We start from the raw sequence: 22,480 nt of genomic DNA on the forward strand, positions 1-22,480 counted from the left end.
CCGGGATCCAAGTCTGGGTCCTGCAATGGATCGGTCAAAGGATCTGCATGTGCTTCATCATCGGAAGATGTATCCTGCAGAACGGTATTGGTTGGCTCAGGGTCCGTTGTCCGTGATAGCACCGCTGGTATGACCACTGGTGGTGTCCGAGGTACCACCTGTGTAGGAGGTAGTATGACAACTGGCTGCGCCTGTGGCAGCACCGGAGTTGGAGGTCGTTCAGGCTGTACTGTAGGTTGTGATGGAAACCTGGTTCTGTAGTCCTGCAGCATCATTTGTAGATCAGAGACTAGAGAGGCCGGCATGGCCACCATGTTCTGGCCCAAACCTGGAGGACGTCGCTCCTGAGGAACATAGTGATGCACCTATTGTTCATATGCATGCTCATAGTATTCCTCTGTGTCAGTCTCTTGCAATTTTACATTCAAATCTGAGGGACTGTAGGCATCCCCATAATGGCCTCCATCTTCCTCCTCCTCATCCGACTAGTCATCCAGAAGCACTGATGGTGGAAGAGACGTAACTCGTCTAGGAGACGTCATTTCTGGTATAATTTTCAGCTTCTGTATTGGAAACTGCATTTTTTGACCCGTTGACGGCCTCGTCAACATCGTCGTCGTCTAAGGTGCCACCGTCGTAAACGGAATCGTCGATGGAATCGTCGACGGCACACTGGACCTCGTCGACGGAGTCTTTATTGTCGCCGACGGCATTAACGTTGACGGTTTCGTAGTCAAGCTTGTCGTCATCACCATCAGTGTCGTCGAAGTCGTTGATATTCGAAACAGTCTTCGTCGTCAACGAGGCCGTCGTCAGCACCTTCCCTGACACCATCATCGACGACAAGGAAGTAGTCATTGTCGACGAACAACCAGGTACCTTAAACGCCGACAGTCGTCGACGTCGACCCCTCCATCGTCGACGGTCCCTTCGACGGAGTCAATGAAATAGCTGAAGCTTTAAGAGAAGTAATAGTCGTCGACGTACCAGTTGTTTTCGTCGTCGACGGACGCCGTTTTCTCTCAGGCACGGTCCCTGGATTGACTGCAGAGCGCTTTGACAGTTTTTTCCTTTTTGGACGGAGAAGTGATAGAAACCTCCTTTTTGTCCTTTGTGGCGTCTCCAATCCAGCAGCCTGTCCCAGCCTCTCCTTTTCACTTCCGTGAGGAGATTTAATGGGACTAGCCCTCTCAGACCTGTCAGAGATCTTATGAGGGGCCTTGATAGGGGGCTCGGCTGAAGAAGAGGGAGAAGACCTACCCCTCTTCTTGGATCTCCTAGAGGAAGACCTAGATGTAGAATCTTCCTCATCCGATGAGAGCACCTCCTTCCGAGTCTTCATCTTCTGCAGCCTACAAATCTTGCAGTCTGTGGCCTTGTGGTCCGGGTATAAGCAATAAATACAGCTCTCATGCTTATCTTCTACAAAAAGCCTCTTTTTCCCACAAGACGCACAGGGACCTGAATAAAGCCTTCTTTTCCTTGTCAGACAGTTTATTTGTAGATGAAAAGTTGAAGAAATAAGTTGAATGGAAAACTGAGCAGAGCTCAGTGGAGACTCCCTAGCACAACGTGCAGTAGAAAAATCTGAGGCTCTGAGCTCTCTCAGGAAGGTTCCAAGGGGTGAGGCTGTTCGGATTGGTCCTTGCAAAAAGTTTGGGCTCTTTTACACAAAGAGGGTGATAGGCTACAAAATTAGATGAGGCCTAGGCCTATTTTCTCTTTTGTTTCTATGATTATGTTATTTTTTTTATTTTAAGATTTTTCCTGTGAACAGGATGAATGGGAAAGTGGAAGTAGTTGTCCTTGAGATCTAAAGTGTCAAGGAAATTGCCTTGTTTCAGTTGGGGGAAGGACCTGTTGAAGAGTGACCATGTGCAAATGGTCTGATTTTATGTATAGGTTTAATGGTCTGAGGTCTAAGATGGGCCTCAGGGTTCCATCCTTCTTTGGAATCAGAAAGTACAGGGAGTAAACTGTGTTTTGATGGTGAAGGGGAACTGGATCTATTGCAGGTTTGTGCAGTAGGGAAAGCACCTCTTGTTTTAGAAGCGTTAAATGTTCTGTTGACATTGGACACTGATGGGTAGTATGTTGGGGGGAGTGGCAGTGAGCTCCAGGCAATAACCAGATTGGATGATTTGTCTCACCCACCTGTCCGTGGTGATAATGTTCCAGACAGGTAGGAACTTGGTTAATCTCCCCCTGACTGGAGTTGAATATGCTACTTACCAGTATGCATCTGTTCTTGGCATGTAGGGCTGCTGACATTCATATCTGTGCATAGATCGCCGCCTAGTGTTGGGTCCGGATGATTGCACATTGTTGTCCTGGAAGAGTCTTCGAAGTATCACGAGATAGGTGGCTCCTCCCCTGGACTACAGTGCGCATGGGCATCGACTCCATCCCCAGATTGTTTTTAGGCATTGTGGCCAAGATGGAGTGAAACTCAGTGAATGATGACCATGCTATGAGTATATGTGAATACTGCAGCTGCTACAGGCACCGGGGAGGAGGGCGGGCGATATGAATGTCAGCAGCCCTACATGCCAAGAACAGATGCATACTGGTAAGTAGCATATTCGGTTCGAGGCATGTGGGCTGCTGAATTCATATCTGTACATAGAATACATAGCAGTCCCTCCATTAGCGGCGGCCGCCTGTGCCAGCTGCAGCAGTTTGAAAAAGTGTTTTGAGAACAGCCTGCCCTACAGCTGCCTGCTGTTTGGAGTGCACATCAACACAGTAATGCTTAGTAAATGTGTGTGTGGTAGACCATGTGGCTGCTCTACATATGTCTTCCAAAGGAATGTTTCCAAGGAATGCCATAGAGGCCCCCAACTTTCTGGTGGAGTGGGCTCTTGGCGGAATGGTAAGAGTGCGCTTTGCTTTAACATAGCAGATCTGGATACATTTAACGATCCACCTAGCAATACCAGCCTTGGAAATAGGGTTACCTTTGTGTTGAGGCGCAAAGGCGACAAAGAGTTGCTTAGTTTTTCTAAAATCCTTGGTCCTATCAATGTAATACATTAGGGCCCGTTTAACGTCAAGGGTGTGGAGCATGCGCTCCGCCAGTGACTCAGGATTTTGAAAGAAAACAGGTAATTCGATTGTTTGGTTGATGTGGAACTGAGACACAACCTTGGGCAGAAACTTAGGGTTAGTGCGAAGCACCACCCTGTTTGAATGAATTTGGATAAATGGCTCTTGTATTGTGAGGGCCTGCAATTCACTAACCCTCCGTAGCGATGTAATTGCTATGAGGAAAGCCACTTTCCATGTCAAGAACTGAATCTCGCAGGAATGCAGTGGTTCAAAGGGAGGACCCATCAGCCTGGTAAGGACCACATTGAGGTTCCACTCAGGAGCTGGTGGAGTCCGTGGCGGAATGACTCGTTTGAGGCCTTCCAAAAAAGCCTTGATGGCAGGCACCCTGAAGAGTGAGAGTTGCTGCCTATTTTGGAGATAAGCGGCCATTGCAGACAGATGAATGCGAATGGAAGCATAGGCCAGATTACACTTCTACAGATGGAAAAGGTAACAGATGATGTTCTGAATAGAAGCATCCAGCGGGTTAATGTTGTGGTCCGCACAATAAATGACAAACCGCTTCCATTTTGCCGCATAGCAGGCTCTAGTAGTGGGCTTAATCGCCTCCCGAATGATGTCCATACAGTCGGGAGGTAAGTTTAGGTAGCCAAACTCTAGGACTTCAGGAGCCAGATCGCCAGGTTGAGCTGTTGCGGATCTGGGTGCTGAATGTCGCCATGGCTCTGCGTCAGAAGGCTGGGTGTGAGATGTAGCCTTTGATGCGGTACCACGGACAGTTCTAGAAACGTGGTGTACCATGGTTGGCGAGCCCACGTTGGAGCAACCAGGATGAGAGTCATCGAGTGCTGCCTGAGTTTGCGTGCCACCAGCGGAATCAGAGGTGCTGGGGGAAAAGCGTATGCAAATTTGCCTGACCAGTTCATCCATATCGCATTGCCCTGCGAGTGCGGGTGTGGGAACCTGGCGGCGAAGCTTTGGCATTTTGCGTTCTCCTTTGTGGCGAACAGGTCTATCTCTGGATGACCCCACCTTTGGAAGTACGGCTGGAGTACTGATGGATGTATCTCCCACTCGTGCATCTGGTGGCTGTGCCTGCTGAGCAGGTCCGCCATCTGATTGTCTTTGCCCGGGAGATGCTCTGCCATGAGGAAGATGTTCCTCTGAATGTCCCACTTCCACATGCTCTGAGCCAGATGAGACAGCTGCGGAGAGTGTGTGCCTCCCTGCTTTTGAATGTAGTACATCGCCGTCATGTTGTCCGTCCGAATCAACACGACCTTGTTGCATAGATGTACTTTGAATGCTTTCAATGCCATGAAGATCGACATCAGTTCTAGAACTATGATGTGCATCTTCCCCTGTTGCTGCGCCCATAGTCCCTGCACAGTGTATTGGAGTACATGCGCTCCCCATCCCTGGAGAGAAGCGTCCGTTGTCAGGATGATCTGTGGCACAGGCTCCTGGAACGGTCGGCCCTTGCAAAGGTTTCGTGGATTCCACCAATGCAGAGAGTTGTATGCCCGACCGCTCACCAACACTAGGTCTTTCAACTGGTTGTGAGCCTCAGTCCACTGACGTGCTAAGCACTCCTGAAGCGGACGCATATGTAGTCTGGCGTGCGGGACAATGGAGATGCAGGAGGCCATCATGCCTATCAACTGCATGAACACTCTTGCTGGAAGCGAGTGTTGAGGTCTGAATTTTTGGATCAGCGACTGAATGCTGCTGACTCTCACTGAATTTGGCTGGGCTGTGGCCGCCAGAGTGTCTATGGTCGCACCCAGATACTGCCGTATATGGGCGAGCTGGAGGTGGGACTTTGGGTAATTCAGTGAGAATCCCAGATCGTGCAGGAGGTGAATGGTGTGGGACACGTGGTCGGCACACTGCTGGGCTGACTTCGCTTGGATGAGCCAGTCGTCCAGATAGGGATAGACGTGGATGTTGTGACGTCGTAGATGTGCCGCCACCGTCGCCAGGCACTTTGTGAATACCCTGGGTGCCGTGGTGACCCCGAAAGGCAAAACCTTGAACTGGTAGTGCTGGTTTTGGATGGTGAACCTGAGGTATTTTCTGTGTGAAGGATGTAGCGGAATGTGGAAGTACGCATCCTTCAGGTCTAAAGTTGCTAGAAAGTCCCCCTGTTGTAGCAGTGGGAGAACCTGCTGCAATGTTAGCATGTGGAAATGCTCGGACAGGATGTAAAAGTTGAGGGGCCTGAGATCTAGGATGGGCCTGAGGGATCCGTCCTTTTTTGGAATCAGGAAGTACAGGGAGTAAACTCCCGTGCCTCTTTCCTGCATGGGCACGAGCTCTATTGCCCCTTTTTGCAGCATGACTGTGACCTCCTGCTGCAATAAGTGCAAGTGCTCGCCTGACATAGGACGGTTTTTTGAGGGTATGTTGGGTGGAGTGGATGTGAGCTCCAGACAATAACCAAATTGGATAAGCTTTCTGACCCACCTGTCCGTGGTGATGGACTTCCACACGGGCAGGAACTGCTGGAGTCTCCCCCCGACCGGTGTTGTGTGGTCGGGGGGCAGTGACAATGCGTCACTGTTTGTTGGCGGTAGAGGACCTGGAGCTGTTGTTGCCACGTCCTCTGCCCTTGGCACTGTTGCCGCGGTATCCACCTCGACTCTTGTTGGCATAAGTAGTCTGGGTGTTGCCTTTGTAGAACTGCGCGGACTGCGAAAGTTGACCCCTTGAGGTGCCTCTGGTGTTGGAGCGACGAAAGGACCCACTCCGAAACTGCTGGGACTGTAAGGCACCCATGGATTTTGCAGTGTCGGTGTCCTTCATTTTCTCAAGGGTGGTATCAACCTCAGGGCCAAACAGGTGATCTGGGTTGACCGTTTGGTTCAAGATGGTGGTTTGAATGTCCGGTTTGAACCCAGATATTCTTAGCCAGGCATGTCTGCGAAGCATAACGCTAGTGTTAATGGCGCGTGCGGCGGTGTCAGCCGCGTCTAGAGCGCACTTTATGGAAGCGTTGGAGATCAGCGTCCCCTCCTGTATTAGCATCTCAGCCCCTTCCTTATATTGATCGGGGAGGTGTTGCAAAAGGGTCTCTAGGGTATCGTAGTGTGCCCTGTCATAGCGCGCCAAGACGGCCTGTGTGTTTGAGGTGCGCCATATGTTGGCTGCCTGCGCTGCTACTCTCTTCCCTGAAGCTTCAAAGACTTTCGATTCTTTGTCTGGGGAGGAGCATCACCCGTAGTCTGCGAGTTGGCCCTCTTCTGGGCATTTGAGACAACCAGGGAGTCCAGAGGCAACTGTCCCATAATATAAGTTGGATCTGTAGGCGCTGCCTTATACTTTTTGTCGATTCTTGGGTTGATGACTCTCGCTCTGGTGGGCTCTTTGAAGACTTCAGCAGCGTGCTTTAAAACACCCTTCAGCATTGGCAGAGTTTTCACAGTCTTTTCAGAGACAGAAAAGGTGTCAAAGAGGAAGTCCACGTTCACAGGGTCAGCATGCAGCTGGACGTTGTGATTGGTTGCCGCCCGCTCAATGAGGGCATTGAAAGCCGCAGAGTCTTCAGTGGGCGAAGTTTTAGCGGAGAAGAGCTGAGGGTCCTGCCCAGAATTTGGGTCCCCAGGCTCACCAGCACCAGACCAGGGCTCTGCCACATCCTCTGGATAGCTATATTCATCTTCGTCATCGCCCTCACCAGCGTCTACATCGGAGTGGGTGGGCGAGACTTCGTGAGCTTGTGGTGAAATGGGCTCCACCAGCAGAGTTCATCTTCCGCTTTAGTGGGATCTTGTACAACTCCAATGGGGGCTCCGGGGTGATTTTCCTCTTCAGGAGGGAAAGCCTGACGGTGTCGGCGTCAATGAAATGTTCTTGACGCTCCTCTCCTGAAAGCTGTTGAGGCCGCGGGCCATGGACCACCATCGATGCCTTCGGCGTCGAAGAGACCTTTTCGGGCACGCCGGCCCCCGGCTTAGCAGCGAAAGCCTTCGGCGCCGTCTTAGGCGGCAAGGTAAAAAGGATCGGCGTGGGCGCCTTCGCCGGTTTCTCCAGAGGCTTGGCCGGCGGAGGGTCCTTCGGCTCGACTGCTGCGGCGCCGTCCCTTATGCGCTGCAGGGACTCTGTGACCTTTTTCGTGAACGCGGCAGATGGACGTGCCGGTTCGACGGACTCCTTAGAGGTTGGTTTCGGAGTGGTTTCATTCGAGGTCCCCTTCGGAGCCGACACACTTGGCGCAGCCCCCTTGGCCTTGTCGTGTGGAAGCGGGGCAGAGAGGGCTTTGGGGTCGTCGGGCCGCTTCTTCGGGTCGGTGTGTTCCCCACACTGAAAACATGTAAGCTACCATTTCCATGTCGAGTTCCCATTCGTGGAATAGAGACTTCTGCCTGCTCAGTGCATCTGCTATGACATTGTCCTTGCCTGGGACGTACTCCGCTTTTAATGAGATGTTGTGGAGAACAAGCCAATTCCAGATCTTCTGCGATTTGAGAGATAGTGTGAGCGAACGCGTCCCTCCCTGTTTGTTCAAGTAGTGCATCGTCGTGGTGTTGTCGGTCCTGACGAGCACTGGGGAGTTCTTGATCCGTGGTATGAAAGCCTGCAGGGCTAGGAAAACCGCTCTCAGCTCCAGGAGGTCAATATGAAGCTGTTTTTCCTAGTTTGTCCACTTGCCACTGATCTGTAATTCTCAAGGACTGCTCCCCAACCCTCCAGAGAAGCATCCGTTGTTATAACGTGTGGAGCTGCAGGGAGCAGAAACAGCAACCCTTGTGAAAGGTTCTTGAGCGACCTCCACCACTGCAGTGCCTTGGTTATTTGCTGTGTGATCGCAATGCGGTCCTCGAAGGATCCCGAGCATTGAGTCCACTGTCTGGACAGAGCTTCTTGCAGCGGACGCATCCTAAGGCGACAATGCGGTATAAGCAGGATGCACGAGGACATCATCCCAAAGAGTGATTTGAATGTACGGACTGGTAAAGTCTTCTTTGAGGCCACTGACGCGGCCAGAGAGACGAGCTTGCGTTTCCTCTCCTGAGATGGGAATGCCTTCGCATTTAAAGTATCCAACGTCGCCCCGAGAAAGGTAATGACCCGGGAGGGCTGCAAAGTGGATTTCTCGTGGTTGAGTGTCAGACCCAAATGCCTGAAGGGATTCAGACAGGCGTTGGAGGATGCAGTTGCGTCTGTAGAGATGGTGCCTTTACCAGCCAGTCGTCCAAATATGGGAAGACTTGGTGTCCGTGCTGCTTGAGGAATGCTGCAACCGGGGAGAGGCATTTGGTGAAAATCCTGGGCGCAGACTTGAGGCCAAACGGTAGGACACAGAATTGGTAGTGTTAACCTGCCACTGCAAATCTGAGGAATTTCCTTTGCCGTTTGTGGATAGGGATGTGAAAGTATGCGTCTTGTACATCTAACGACGTCATGAAATCCCCCTCCTCCAAGAGTCCCAAGATCTCCTGGATCGTTACCATGCGAAACGAATGACTCTTCAAGAACGCGTTGAGAGCCCAGAGATCAATATGGGCCTCCATTTCTTCTCCTTCTTTTGGATCAGGAAGAAGCGGGAGTAAAATCCCTTCCCTCTGTGAGCCGACGGTACTCGCTCTATTGTTCCTTTTTTTAACCGAGGAGATTTCTTGAAGAAGCAATCGCATGTTGCTGTGTTGCATTATACGAGGAGGGGTTGTCTGGGAATTGTTTTGAATTCTATGGAGTGTCCAAATTGTATCAATTGCAGCACCCATCGGTCGGTTGTAATTGCTTTCCAATTGTGGAGGTAGTGAGTCAGATTTCCTCCAATTTTGAAAGAATGAGATGGTGGAGGGACTGGCTGCTGGAAAAGGTCATTGGCGTCCGCCAGTGGTTTTCTTTTGATTCTTCCCTCTATAGTTGGATTTTCCATAATAGGTCTGCTGACCTTGCTGCTGCTGTCGTGATTGGAATCTTGACTGGTCTTGATTATATGAATAGGAGGACCTGTTTTGATAGTTTCCCCTGTAAGAGGATTGACCTCTGCCCCTGCTCCCCCGAAAGGACTGATTTCTGCATTGAAGTGTGCCTAGTGCTTTTGCCGTATCCGTTTCCTTTTTATCGCTTGCAGGGCCTCATCAATTCTTTCACCAAATAGGTGTGGTCCGTCGTAAGGCATGTCGAGGACTTTAGCTTTTACCTCCTGCCTAAATGAGGTAGCTTTGAGCCACCCCTGCCTCCGCAATGCTGCTGCCCCAGCCAGCTGCCTAAACCCAGTCATTGCTATATCCATAGCACAGTCAATCAGTTCAGAAGCCGATGTTTGGCCCTCTTTGAGTAGGGATTGAACCTCTTCTTTCATGTCGTCTGGTAGCTCGGAGAGATACGAAGCAATGTCAGCCCACAACTGCCTGTTCTATCTTCCTAACAGCGCAATTGAGTTTGCCACTTTCACTGTCATGGCTGAGGTGGTAGAGAACCGTTTCCCAATGCTGTCCAGCTTCCTACCCTCCTTATCTGGTGGAGCTGTCACCTGCGAGGATGGGTTCCTAGCATTTTTCTGCGCCGCATGAGTGACCACCGAATCCGGCTTGGGTTGACCTGTAAGGCAAGCTGGTGCCGTTGATGGGGCCTTGTACTTCTTATCCAGTCTCTGCACAACCACCGATACGGAGGCTGGTGTTTGCATTATTTGCAGACCCTGCTCCCATAGGTGCTCCATAATGGGAATGGACTTGGTTGTCTTCTTAATCGGGTCTTTAAAATCATAAAGAAAACAGTCAGTTTAATGAGATTCCATAGTCCTATGGAACCTTTTAGCCGCTCTTTCTACTAGATTGTGGAACCCTCCTATGTCTGCAGGAGGTGAGTCTGAGCTTGTAGGTTCAGGCGAGGCTGGGGAAGAAGCTATATAGTCCACATCGTCCCCATGATCGGATTGGACTTCACCCTCTTCTTCTTCCACCTCCTCTTCGTCAGATGACGGAAGATCTTGTACTGGTTCCCTTTCCTGATGGGACACTAAGGGCGGTGATCTAGCACGTGGAGACGCTGTCACCCTAGCCGTTGATGGAACCGATCCCGCTGCCTGTGGGGTGGAAGAGTCTGGAAACCTTTGTTTGTAGCCATGGATCAAAAACCTTAAGTCTGATACTATGGACGCTGGTAGACATACCATTGGTGTGATTTGTGTCTGGACCTGTGATTGAACAGAAGGTTCTTGAGTAAATTCCACGTTGTCGACCTCATCGTCAGTGCTTTGGCACTTTACCACCAGGTGAGATGGACTCGTAGCCTGCATGTCCTGTTCCTCATCTGAGTCTTCATCCTGTAGAAGACAAGATGGTGGCAATTTTTGCACCCTACTCGGAGACGTTAAGTCTGGTGTAAGCGCCTTCTTTACGGTCTTTACTCTTTGAGAGGTTTGCTGTAGACCATCCTCATCTGCCAAAACCGGAACCGACGACGGTAGTGTCGTCGACGGCATAGAAGTCACACTTGACGACTGGTTTTTAATTAAAATAATCAACGACAGAGGCTTACCCGCCGACGACGATGGAGTCGTCGTCGATGAAAACGCCGACGACGCCGTCGTCGTTGACACTGACGTCGAAGTGGAAACATGGACAGGAGACACAGTCTTCTTATGCGCTGACGATAGCGTCGACGATGTCGTCGTCGACGACGGCGCTAGCTTCCTGGAGGCAGGAACTTCCTTGTCAGACGCTGAAGATTTAGCCTCTGAAGACTTTTTAGCAGTCTTTTTAGGAGGAGCGTCTGTAGGGCTAGGGGAAGTAACCCTTGGCCTCTTCAAGGATAATTTAGAGGAGACAGAAGCAATCTCACCGTCCTCTGAAGACTCCAAGTTGTCCCTGGTCTTAAGTTTGTTCAGCCAGATTAAAAGTCGCCCTTCTCTGTCCTTAAGCGTTTTTGTAGAGAATGTTCTACAAATTTTGCATTCCTTAGGCGAATGGTCCGGATACAGACAGTATGGACATGTCTTGTGCTGATCCTCAATATGTAATCTCTTCTTATTACAAGAAGCACAAGCTCTGAAGAGACCCCTCTTCTGTGAGTCAGCCATAGTCAGATTTTGCTGAAAATAATTCAATATAGTGAAGAAGCTTAAAGCAAGTAAACCTGAGGAGAACTCAGGTGGAGACTCCCTAGCACAACATGCGGTAGAAAATCTGAGAGGCTGAGGCTCCTGACAGGAAGGTTCTAGAGGGAGGCGTTAGCTGATTGGTTCTCTTCAAGAGTTTGGTCCTTTTTACATAAGTACACAGATAGGCTACTAAGGTGGGGCCTTAGGCCTACTTTTCTCTATATAAGTCCATGGGACATTGCTTTTCTATTTACCGGAGACTCCCGTCTCGACGACGGGGAAAGATTCAGGCATGTGAATCTATGAAAGACACCCCTAATACTGGATAATAGAAGCACTGCTCTTAATCTGCAGCAAGTTCATGCGGTAATGGCACAGGTCCCAAATCTCTCTGAACCCGCGGTGGTTTTATCCTTGGCGTTCGACATGGTTGAATGGCCTTATTTATTTGCGGTTCTTCAACACCTTGGCTTCGGGCCCAATTTCTGCGCATGGGTACAGCTGCTTTATACTAAACCGCTGGCTCACGTGGTGGCTAATGGCCATATTTCTAGGACCTTCCCACTCGGCCGCGGCACACGACAAGGATGTCCTCTATCCCCCTTGCTTTTTGCCTTGTTTCTCGAACCACTGGCAGCGTGGATCCGGTGGGACCCGATGATAAAGGGACTTAATTGGACCGCGACGTGGGAGGACCGCATCTCATTATATGCGGACAATATCCTCTTGTACTTGACCATGCCCAGGCGCTCTATTATAATTTTGCTTAATATTTTTGAAATCTTTGGCCGAGTCTCGGGGTATACTATTAATTGGTCGAAATCGGTTTTATTTGTCTTTAAGGGCCCCCCACCACAACTTCCGGCAGACTGCCCACTGATCATTACTGAAGAGACCTTTAAATATTTGGGAATTTGGGTGACACCTCAGCCAGAGGCCTTCGTCCGCCGTAACCCGACCCCCTTTGGAGCGCTTCTGCACTGACGTACATCATTGGCACTCCTTACCCCTGACCCTCCTGGGGAAAGCGGCACTATACAAAATGAAGACACTGCCCCGGCTACTTTACATTCTTGAAAATACCCCTTTCGCCGTTTCTCAAAAACATTTTAGATACATAGACACGCTGGTCTCAAGTCACCTATGGGGAGATAAACCGGCGCGTATCTCCCGGCAGAAAATTAATCCGGGGCAGGTATGATGGCGGAGTGGCTCTCCCCGATATCCAACTGTATTATTGGGCGGCCCAGTTGAAGATTATTAACCATTGGCTTCATGCGCCCCAGTCAGAGCCGGCGTTTAAGGCTGATAGGTACGACCTCGGTGGTGGAGGAGTGCTGGCCGCACTCTGATAAAAAAAGGAGCCGCGGCTCTGCTGGGTCCCACAGCCCACACGGTCAAACTCTGGTATGAGGCCCAGACCCGACTTAAATGTAAGAACGGCATTACTCAGATGACTCCGCTTTGGTCCTCTTGCAGGTTGGGCCGTCTCTGTAACAGTAAAGGGTTCCAGACCTGGAACCTCATTGGTATTTCGACAGTGGGGGATCTCTGGAGGCAATGGGCCTTATTAACATTTGAACAGCTGGCGGAACAATAGGACCTGGCCCCCACTGAAAGGTTTAGATACTTGCAGATTTGTCACGCTCTGGGGTCGCTTATTCGGTCTGGAGATGAGGTACCGGAGTCTACCCCGTTGGAGGACAGGCTTCTTACAGAGCACATGCCCAAAAAAGCGACCTCATACGTCTACCGTAAACTCATTAATAATTTACCAGACCCGACTTTGAAACTTAAAGGACAAATGGATTGCGGAGGTGGGAGAACTAGACGAGGCAGACTGGCAGACCGCACTGTCCTACCCTAGGGAAGTAGCTATCCCTTCCAGACTTCGCCTAGTGCAATTAAAAATACTGCATCAGGTCTACTATACTAGAGTCACGTTGCACGCAATTGGGGGAGCTGACCATAAATATTGTTTGCGGGGCTGTGGGGAGGAAGGGACGTTCTTTCACACCATTTGGAACTGTCCATACATAGCGGAGTACTGGAATAAAGTAATGAGGACTATGTCACAGGTAGTCACTGACTCAATAAAACCGGACCCCAAGTGCTGCCTTTTGAATATTTGGGAACCCAATAATCTCACTCAGTCCTCCCAGGACTGGATGACATTGGTAATAATGTATGCAAAGAGAAATGTAGCTAAATATTGGGGATCTCAGACATTACTGACACTCAGGGACTGGTGTGCAGACCGTGACCACGCAATGCTGGCAGAACGAACAGTGTATCTGAACCGAAAGTGCCCGCAGAAGTGGGTCAGGATTTGGAGTGCATGGAATGAGTACAGGGGGTATATATGCGACCCTTCGACGATGTTGAGCGACAGTGATTCTGAGTGAAGGGGCAGGAATGGGGACGACACGGGGGAGACAAATAATGTATCAATGTGATTCGCTGGATATGACTCCTATCGTATGATTATGTATTAAGACTTTGTATATGCCTATTTCTGTGTATTCACGAAAAGAATGCAAGTGTGCCCAAAAGATTTCTAATAAAAAAGAGAATTAAAAAAAAATTGTACATGGAATGTACGCGGTATGCACACACCAGCACGTAGGTATCAGATCTACTCTTATCTTAGACGGCATCACATTCAAATAGCTTTATTGCAGGAAACGCATCTGGCGGGCGCGGAAATACAGAGGCTTTACCGTAGGTGGCGGGGGCAACTGTTTGCTACTGGATATTCGGCATAGGCCCGTGGGGCACTGATATGGGAGCGCCCGGGTTCCCCACTCGCGGTCACACACTCCCAGGTGGACCCCGACAGCAGAAATGTTGTAGTATATGGTAAGCTAGATGGCCAGCTGATTGTTCTTGCATCGCTGTATGCCCCAAATACCGACCAGGGGAACTTCTTCGCACGCCTGTCTGTGATCCTACCACCCTGGCACAGTGTCCCTTTAGTACTGGGGGGCGACTTCAATTGCATTCTAGACACTGACCTGGATCGCTCCTTTCCACCTCTTGCTGGGGCACCGACACGTGGGGCCATGAAAGCATTGAAGGCCTGGGCCGCACAATGGGACCTACAAGATGCCTGGCGGAGTCGTCATCCACAAACTAAAGTATACTCTTATTATTCAGGAGCCCATACACTGCATGTTAGGTTGGACAGATATATGCCGACGAGTGACCTGCTCCCTCACATGGCGGACACTTACTACATGGGCCTAACACACTCATACCATAACCCTCATATCCTGGAATTAGCTTGGGAGCGCCCACACCCACCTGTACCCACCTGGAGGCTCCAGCCGGCTTTATTGTTAGATGCCCCGTTCCGCGACTCGCTGTCGTCCAACATTGTAAACTATCTAGAGGAAAACACCCACACAGCGTCTACCCCCCAAATTGAATGGGACGCGTTTAAAGTTGTCACTAGGGGTCACTGTTTGGGCACGCAGGCAGGCATGCAGAAGCAGCTAGATGGGGCACTAGCGCACACTGAAGCCGACTTACTTGGGATGGAACAGGAAGCAGAGGGGGGCGACGATGAGCCTCTGTTGGAAGCCCGCGCGGAACACGAGCGCCTAATAGACAGGCTGAAACATTTAAACTATGCTGCCCACTCAGCACGCACTCTTCATCTAGGAGACAAACCAGGCAAGCTACTGGCGTGGTTGATCAAGCAGGACGCTATGACATCACCGGTTACGTTAATAAATACCATGCAGGGTACAGCAATGTACATGCAGAGAGAAATTCATGGGGCCTTTGTGGAGCACTACGAGGCTCTGTACCGCTCTAAGCTACAGGTTCCTGCTGCTAGTATAATCGAGTACCTCTCTAATATCACCCTGCCCGCACTGACATATGCGCAGCGCGACGAATTAGGGGCCTCTAATGGTAAGTTCCCGGGCCCGGATGGACTGCCAGCGAAGTTCTATAAGGCCTATTCTGTAATCCTGACACCGGAACTCCTCAGGGTGTATGCAGCAGCTAGTGCTGATTCCTCCCTTCCGCCTACGCTTAATAGCCACCCTAATATCCCTCCCGAAGCCTGGTAGAGACAGCAGGCACCTGGGCTCTTATCGCCCACTGGCCCTCCTAAACACGGATTACAAAATCCTAGCCTCTGCACTAGCGCAGAGATTGGCCCCTCTGGTACCTGACCTTGTCCATGGCGACCAAAATGGCTTTGTTCCGACTCGTAGCACTTCCCTTAATATCCGGCGCTTGTTTATGGTGCAGAGCTTCGCCACAAGACAATGGCCTAGCTTGGGATGCTTGGTGCTCGATCTCGAGAAAGCTTTCGACTCTGTAGAGTGTCCTTACCTTATAGCAGTGCTGCAGAAGTATGATCTTGGGGACGACTATATCCAAATGGTGTAAATACTGTATCGGAGACCCACGGTGCGGTTTCGCACCGGTAGGCTACTGTCAAGCGCCATTAGTGTTCGGAGGTTGGACCAGACAGGGATGTCCTCTATCCCCCCTGCTCTTTTCATTGATGATGGAGCCACTGGCGGCCATCCTACGGGAAAGCAGCACGGATTGGGGGATCCCCCTATCAGACTTTCTACATGCGGTGTCCTTGTATGCCGACGACCTACAACTGCATTTCAGGGACCTGACCCGTTTCCCGATAGTCTTGTCTGATGTATTCCGCACATTTTGAGTCAATGACAGGACTTGAAGTCAACTGGGCCAAGTCTGGAGTGTATTCCTTCAGCGCGGATACGCCCGAATGTGCTATCACAGTTAACGGCGGGCGCCTGACTTGGCACCCAACCATGTTCCGATATCTGGGAATATAGATCTATAGAACCCTCACAGATTTACTGGAAGGCAATCTAGTGCGGGCGATCTCCTCCTTGCACGCACAGATGGTCTTTTGGAAGACCCTCCCCCTAAATGTGCCCAGTAGAATCACGCTAGCGAAAATGATAGTATTACCAAGGCTATTGTATTATTATGCCAACCTCCCAGTCTACGTCCCAGCACGCATTTTCGCGAGCTGGAAACTTCCGTAAGGAGCCTTACCTGGAACAAAGGGCGACCCCGAGTAGCGCTGACGACGCTATATGCACCAACGGATGTAGGGGGCCTAAAAGTTCCCAATCAGGAACTCTGCTACTTGGCGGCACAGCTGCAGTGGGTAGCTGGCTGGCTAAGCGGGAAAAGTCTGGGAGATACTGCTACAGACACCACGGTATTGACGCTAACACAGGTGCACACTCTGTTTCACCCGCTGACCAAGACTCCTTGCCCTTTACAGCTACATCTAGCTGTTGCGCGTCGCTGCTATGTACGGAGCCTGAGACTCACCAAAGACGTGCAGCCGTATGCGCCAATACTCCCGTTGCTAGGTACGCCCAAAGAGCGGGATATAGTCACAGAGGTGGCACTGGAACAGTGGGCCCGGGCAGGGGTGGACACTATAGAAGATTTGTATGCGGAAGGGTCACTAGTTCCCTTTGGAACACTGGTCACTGACACGGGCCTCCCAACGGGGCAATTTCTTCTGCGCGCATGCTAACGCGGGCTTGGGGTGACCTCTCCGAGGAATTGCTGACACACCTACTAGTGCAATATTTACATGTTATGGGAAATGGCTCTCATGTGGTGCATTGGCTTGCACAAGCGCTCCTCACTCATACACAGTTTTCTTCCCAGAAGCTACGAGACAAGTGGGCCGAGGACAGGGGACGGCCGTGGACGGATAAGGAATGGGCAGTGGTGTTGGCCGGCGCCACAAATGTTCCATGCAACTCACGCTTCAAGCTCATACAGTACTATATCACTCACTGCGCGTATTTGTCACCCGATAAGATTAATCGATACTTCAAACTTACAACGTCTGCATGCCCACGATGTGCACTCGTAGCTGCAGACCTTTTACACATGCTATGGTCATGCCCCTTGCTACAAACATACTGGCGCAAAGTAACGGCTTCTCTGGCAGAGAGTGTCGGTGAGGTAGTGCAGCACACCTGGGAGGTATGCATATTTGGTGTATATGTAAGGGCAAAACAGACAAAGGTCTCTGCCAGATTTGTGGATCTTGGGCTCATTACGGCAAAAAAGATTAATCACCAAGTGCTGGAAAAATAGTGAACCCCCCCCCCGAGTGGCACAGTGGCGCAACTCCTTTGACAAGTGGGCAAGGGCAGAGAGCACGACACTGCACAGGGAAGAAACAGCGGAATTACGGAAATACCCCATAGCACAGCCCTGGGATGACACTTTGAAGGCCTTTCACCATGCATGTCATAGGCTCAGCATTTCATGACCACACCAATGCCAATCCTACCCGAGAGTGTGGCTGTGCTGGTGGCGGTGACCCCGAGTGACCCCTCCATGTCCCTCATCCGTATGCGAGCCGCCTCTATTGGGTCACGTTGAGGTGCCGCTTTTCCGAGTACCTGACGCTCTGATTCTGATATGCCACAGACGAGACATAACAGTGGCATGAGCTCAATCAATCAATCAATCATAGGCATTTATACCGCGCACTACTCACCCGGAGGGTCTCAAGGCGCTTGGGGGGGGGGGGGGGGGTCCGCACAGCTCGAACAGCCAGGTCTTGAGCTTCTTCCTGAAGGAGAGGTGGTCTTGGGTCAGGCGTAGGTCGGTCGGTCGGGAGTTCCAAGTCTTGGCGGCCAGGTGGGAGAAGGACCTTCCTCCTCTTGTCGCTCTGCGGATGCGGGGGACGGCGGCGAGGGCGTGACTGGTCGGGCAGAGATGGCGTTTGGGAGCGTAGAAGTTGAGGCGGCTGTTGAGGTAAGTCGGGCCTTGGTTGTGTAGGGCTTTGTGTGCGTGGGTGAGGAGCCGGAAGGTGATTCTTTTGTTGATCGGGAGCCAGTGCAGGTCTCTCAGGTGTCTGGAGATGTGGCTTCGTCTGGGGACGTCGAGGATGAGTCTCGCCGAGGCATTCTGGATATGCTGGAGTCTCTTCTGGAGCTTGGCGGTGGTTCCGGCGTAGAGGGCGTTGCCGTAGTCCAGACGGCTGGTGACGAGGGCCTGGGTGACCGTCTTCCTGGTCTCGGTGGGGATCCACCGGAAGATCTTACGTAGCATGCGCAGGATGTTGAAACAGGACGAGGAGACGGCGTTGACTTGTCTGGTCATGGAGAGGGAGGAGTCCAGGATGAAGCCCAGGTTGCGTGCGTGGTCTGTCGGTTTGGGTGCGTTGCCCAGGGCGGGGGGCCACCAGGAGTCGTCCCAGGTGGAGGGTGAGGAGCCCAGGATGAGGACTTCCGTCTTGTCTGTGTTCAGTTTCAGGCGGCTGGTCGTCATCCACTCGGCCACGTCTTTCATCCCTTCGTGTAGGTTGGCTCTGGCGGTGGCGGGGTCGTTGGTCAGGGAGAGGATCAGCTGGGTGTCATCGGCGTAGGAGATGATGTTCAGGTTGTGTTGGTGTGCGATGGCCGCAAGGGGGCTCATGTAGACATTGAAAAGGGTGGGGCTGAGCGAGGAGCCCTGAGGGACGCCGCAGATGACTTCCGTGGCTTCTGATCTGAACGGGGGGAGGCGGACTCTGTGTCCTTCCGGCGAGGAAGGAGATGATCCATTCCAGTGCCTTCTCCTTGATTCCGACGTTGCTGAGGCGCTGCACTAGGGTGCAGTGGCAGACAGTGTTGAATGCCGCGGAGAGGTCCAGGAGGATGAGGGCCGCTGTTTCTCCGTTGTCCAGCAGGGTTCGGATGTCGTCAGTGGCAGCGATGAGGGCGGTCTCGGTGCTGTGGTTGGCCCGGAAGCCTGACTGAGATGGGTCGAGGGATCCAGTCGTCTCGAAGAAGGCTGCCAGTTGCTTTTTGACGGTCTTCTCGATGACTTTGGCTGGAAACGGGAGGAGCGAGATGGGGCGGTAGTTCTTGAGTTCGGTGGGGTCCGCCGTTGGTTTCTTTAGTAGAGCGCTGAGTTCGGCGTGCTTCCAGCTCTCAGGGAAGGTGGCTCTTGTCCCTTCCACTCCCTAAGCTAGTCCTACCTACGCGATAACTACACCCCTTCTAGCATCCACACGGAACATACCACACGAGCGATACCCTGCACTACTGATAGCACATGATAACATTTTTTAATTACAGACCCACTTTTTCATTTTATGTTTTATTTTTCTTTCATGTTCAGTGCCCCGCTGTTTCGTTGGGAAATTAGTTTTAATGTTCTGAATATCGAGATGTGCAAATATTCTCTCTTACCTTTATTTAGCTGTTGCTACTGCATATTGTGAATACTCCGACTTCCAACTGTACAATGATGTAGATTGCTGGAGACACGTAAGCAGAATGATACTTTTGATGTCGTATCGCCCAACACTGTGGCAGTTAGAAGGATTAGACACTTTACCATTTAGCCACAGTAGTTTATATTGCTTCACGTAGCTCCTTGTTGGCACTGCTCCTTGGACTTTCCTATACTGAATTGATCCTGGACAGGTCTTCACATTTTTAGTTTCTATTTGCCATTTTCCTTTTTCTTCCCCTTCCCCGAAGAGGCAGACCATTTCTATGATGAGACTTCTCTGAGGCCGAGCACTCAGATACGCATCTGTTAGCTATGATAGAATGCATGTACATAGGCGTTGTGGCTAACTGTCAACCATACGAATGTCCTAATATGGTTATGTGATGTACTGACACAATGTTATTTCGGATATTGAGTATTATGTATTGTGAGCAACATACCAGAAAAAGCAATAAAAGATATTCAAACAAAAAAATGAGCGATACGGAAGGCCAAGTTCCTTTATAAGAGCATGAAACTCAGAGGTGACTTTTAATACCCTTTTAATGTATGGCAGAAGGTATTTTATAGCTTATAATACAAAGTCATACCATCACACTTACCATAAACCGCATACATCCTTGTTGTCTTGTGTTGTCAGATAAAGAGATAGTATGGATGCAGGCATGAAGATAAACATTTTGATCTGTAGTACACAATTAAATACACCAAAAAGCAGTTAGTAAACTGCTGCAAAAATATATCACAATCAGCCTAATGAAAATCGGAAACCAAAAGAAAAAAAAAAAGTTGTGAACGGGTAGAAAAATGCAAAAAGATTCTATACTTCCTGTAATTCCCCCATAGAGTGCAAAAAATAAAATAAAATAAAATTGCTATGATAGTTCCCCTCACGCTGATCAATGTTTACTTTACAAAAAGGGCTCAGAAGACCAATCTTGTGTTCATTGTTTGAACTGCAGCTTTAATTATGTTGTGTGGCTGCCCTTTCACCTTGGTTGCTGGGTCAGGCAGTGGGTATTATGGTGTCCCAAGTCAACTGTAATACCTTAATGTAGTTGATCAGCTGCGTCATTTCAATATCTAGAGACATCCTAACTTGTCTGTACTAGGACAATTAGAAACGGGCTTGTTTAGAAGTATTGCGTGCTCTTATGCACTTCGAAGTTATCATGTACCGGAAACTGGAAAACTATCAGACTAACTTTAATGTTTACTTTTTTGAAATGCGTCCTGGCAGGGCGAAGGAATTTAAACACATCACGGGACTGTGCGCTTCCAGGAATAATGAATAAGCAGTACAGCGGGGGGGGAGCAGTAGATTTTCGATGAAAGAGGATTGATATCTGCGCTCCACACAGGGCATGTGGGGCGGGAAAAGGAGTTCTAAGTGTAGCGCCTAGGAAGGCAGGCTTTGCAGATGTGGCAGAGCACTGCAGGGTTGCCCAGATTTCGTCAATGATGGAGTCTTAACATGTGTCCGTCCACTTCACAGCTGGCTGTGAGAGATGGATGTGTGGCCAGCTGTGGCCATCCACGTCTTGAGAGAGCTGGTATCTGAACCTTAGCTCTGAACGGTGCTGAGTTCATGTAAATGTGTTACTCTAGCGCTGCTTGCTAACTGTGCAGAACGGCGACTACCGCAGCACTACAAATGAAAATAAATGGAAATAACACTTACAATCCGAGAACACACTGCCCCCACCAAAGATAAGACATCACCTCAAAAGGCATCTCCCAACACCTTGGCTCTGCTACACAGCTAAAGTGTCCGATGCTTCATAGTTGGGCACCCCAGCCTCTATTTAAACAAGCAATGGCTGCCAGGCCGTGAAAGAGACGTGTCCGCGAAAGTAATGGTCAACGATGCGGAGGAAGAGATAAGAAAGGCAGACGGTGGCTGCGCGCGTGCACGCAAGCTTGAGGCCAGGAAAAGCTTGTGGGTCGCACTTTCAAATCCCCCTTACTAAAAGTCGAGCAAGTAGCGCATGCGCAGCCCTGGGCTCGAACGAAAAAGGCATTTGTTTATTAAGTTGACAAACAATTTCTTTTTTAAGCGCTGCATGCTGCAGTTCCACTGTAATAGCGGCTGCAGGCCTCTCTTTAGACATGTCTTGTCTAAAGAAAGGGGCGTGGCATCCTTTAATGTGAAAGAGTGGCATGGTGCGCTTGTAAACAAAATATTTCAAAGTGAAAACATAGAAGAAAAAACATGTGGCCACATTCGGCACCGTAAATAAACCAAAAGGTGCAGCTACCATTGTGGCGTTCCGTGCTATAAAAAAAGTGTTAGGAGAGAGCGTGTCTCGCCTGCAACAGCAGGAAGGTGAAAACCATTTAAAGAAATAGTGCTTGTAGGATGTAATTAAAGCAGAGTAACACATGTAAGAGGGCAAGTCCTTATGGGAGGTTACAAGATGAGAAGGCGGTACTAAGGAGGGACTATTAAGCCTATTGACACATGAAAAGTCACTGTTTATAAAGGATAATGACACAATCTAATAAAAAATATGGGCGGAGCTTCAAGTCTATACCTGAATACAGCATGCCTCGCAGCGCATGCACTGCCTAGGCTCGACCTAAAAGATGAATGTGTCCATCTGTAATGCAACCGGTGCTCATGAAAAGCGCTCTGATACCTTCGGGTCGAGATCACGCTATATAAAACTCACAACAACAACAAAATATAGAATAACTTTGACACAATGATGGTTTAAAAGTTGTGGCACAGAAAGACTGCACTTACCTCCACTGACATGCACTTCATAAAGAGTATACCGTGGGGACGACAGCATGCGCATGTCGGGACGGAATTTCTCTGCAAGTGTTTCTATCACATCTTGTGTTGTGGCTGTGCTTGAGACACGAATACACTTTGTTGCAAAATTCCCGGCAGCTTTGTCCTGGAAGTAAAACCGCATCACTCCATGGAACTCCAGCTCCTACAAAGAACAAAGCATAGATACAAGACGATAAGCTCTGTGAGATTGTTAGACACCGAGGCTTTCGGAGACTCAGCTGTCCTACTATCAAAGAATACCATTTTAAATGCCACGCTGCTCTTGGGTTTCGGATGACTCGCATCTGCATCTATGTTAACATTAAAATCAC

At 50.1% G+C, this 22,480-nt stretch overlaps 1 protein-coding gene across 18 annotated transcripts in view; it reads right to left on the bottom strand.

Annotated features, from left to right (window-relative positions):
• The window catches only part of AFDN (afadin, adherens junction formation factor), a 2,152,715-nt gene that overhangs the window by 2,043,478 nt on the left and 86,757 nt on the right, over positions 1–22,480 (bottom strand). For all 18 annotated transcript variants that reach the window (XM_086927064.1, XM_086927054.1, XM_086927053.1 and 15 more), the window contains exon 2: positions 22,116–22,311. In XM_086927064.1, the coding sequence (XP_086783190.1) occupies positions 22,116–22,311 (196 nt within the window). The remainder of the gene's footprint in view (positions 1–22,115; positions 22,312–22,480) is intronic.

This window comes from Lissotriton vulgaris, chromosome 6 (assembly GCF_964263255.1).
Source record: "Lissotriton vulgaris chromosome 6, aLisVul1.2, whole genome shotgun sequence".
Taxonomy (NCBI): Eukaryota; Metazoa; Chordata; class Amphibia; order Caudata; family Salamandridae; genus Lissotriton; species Lissotriton vulgaris.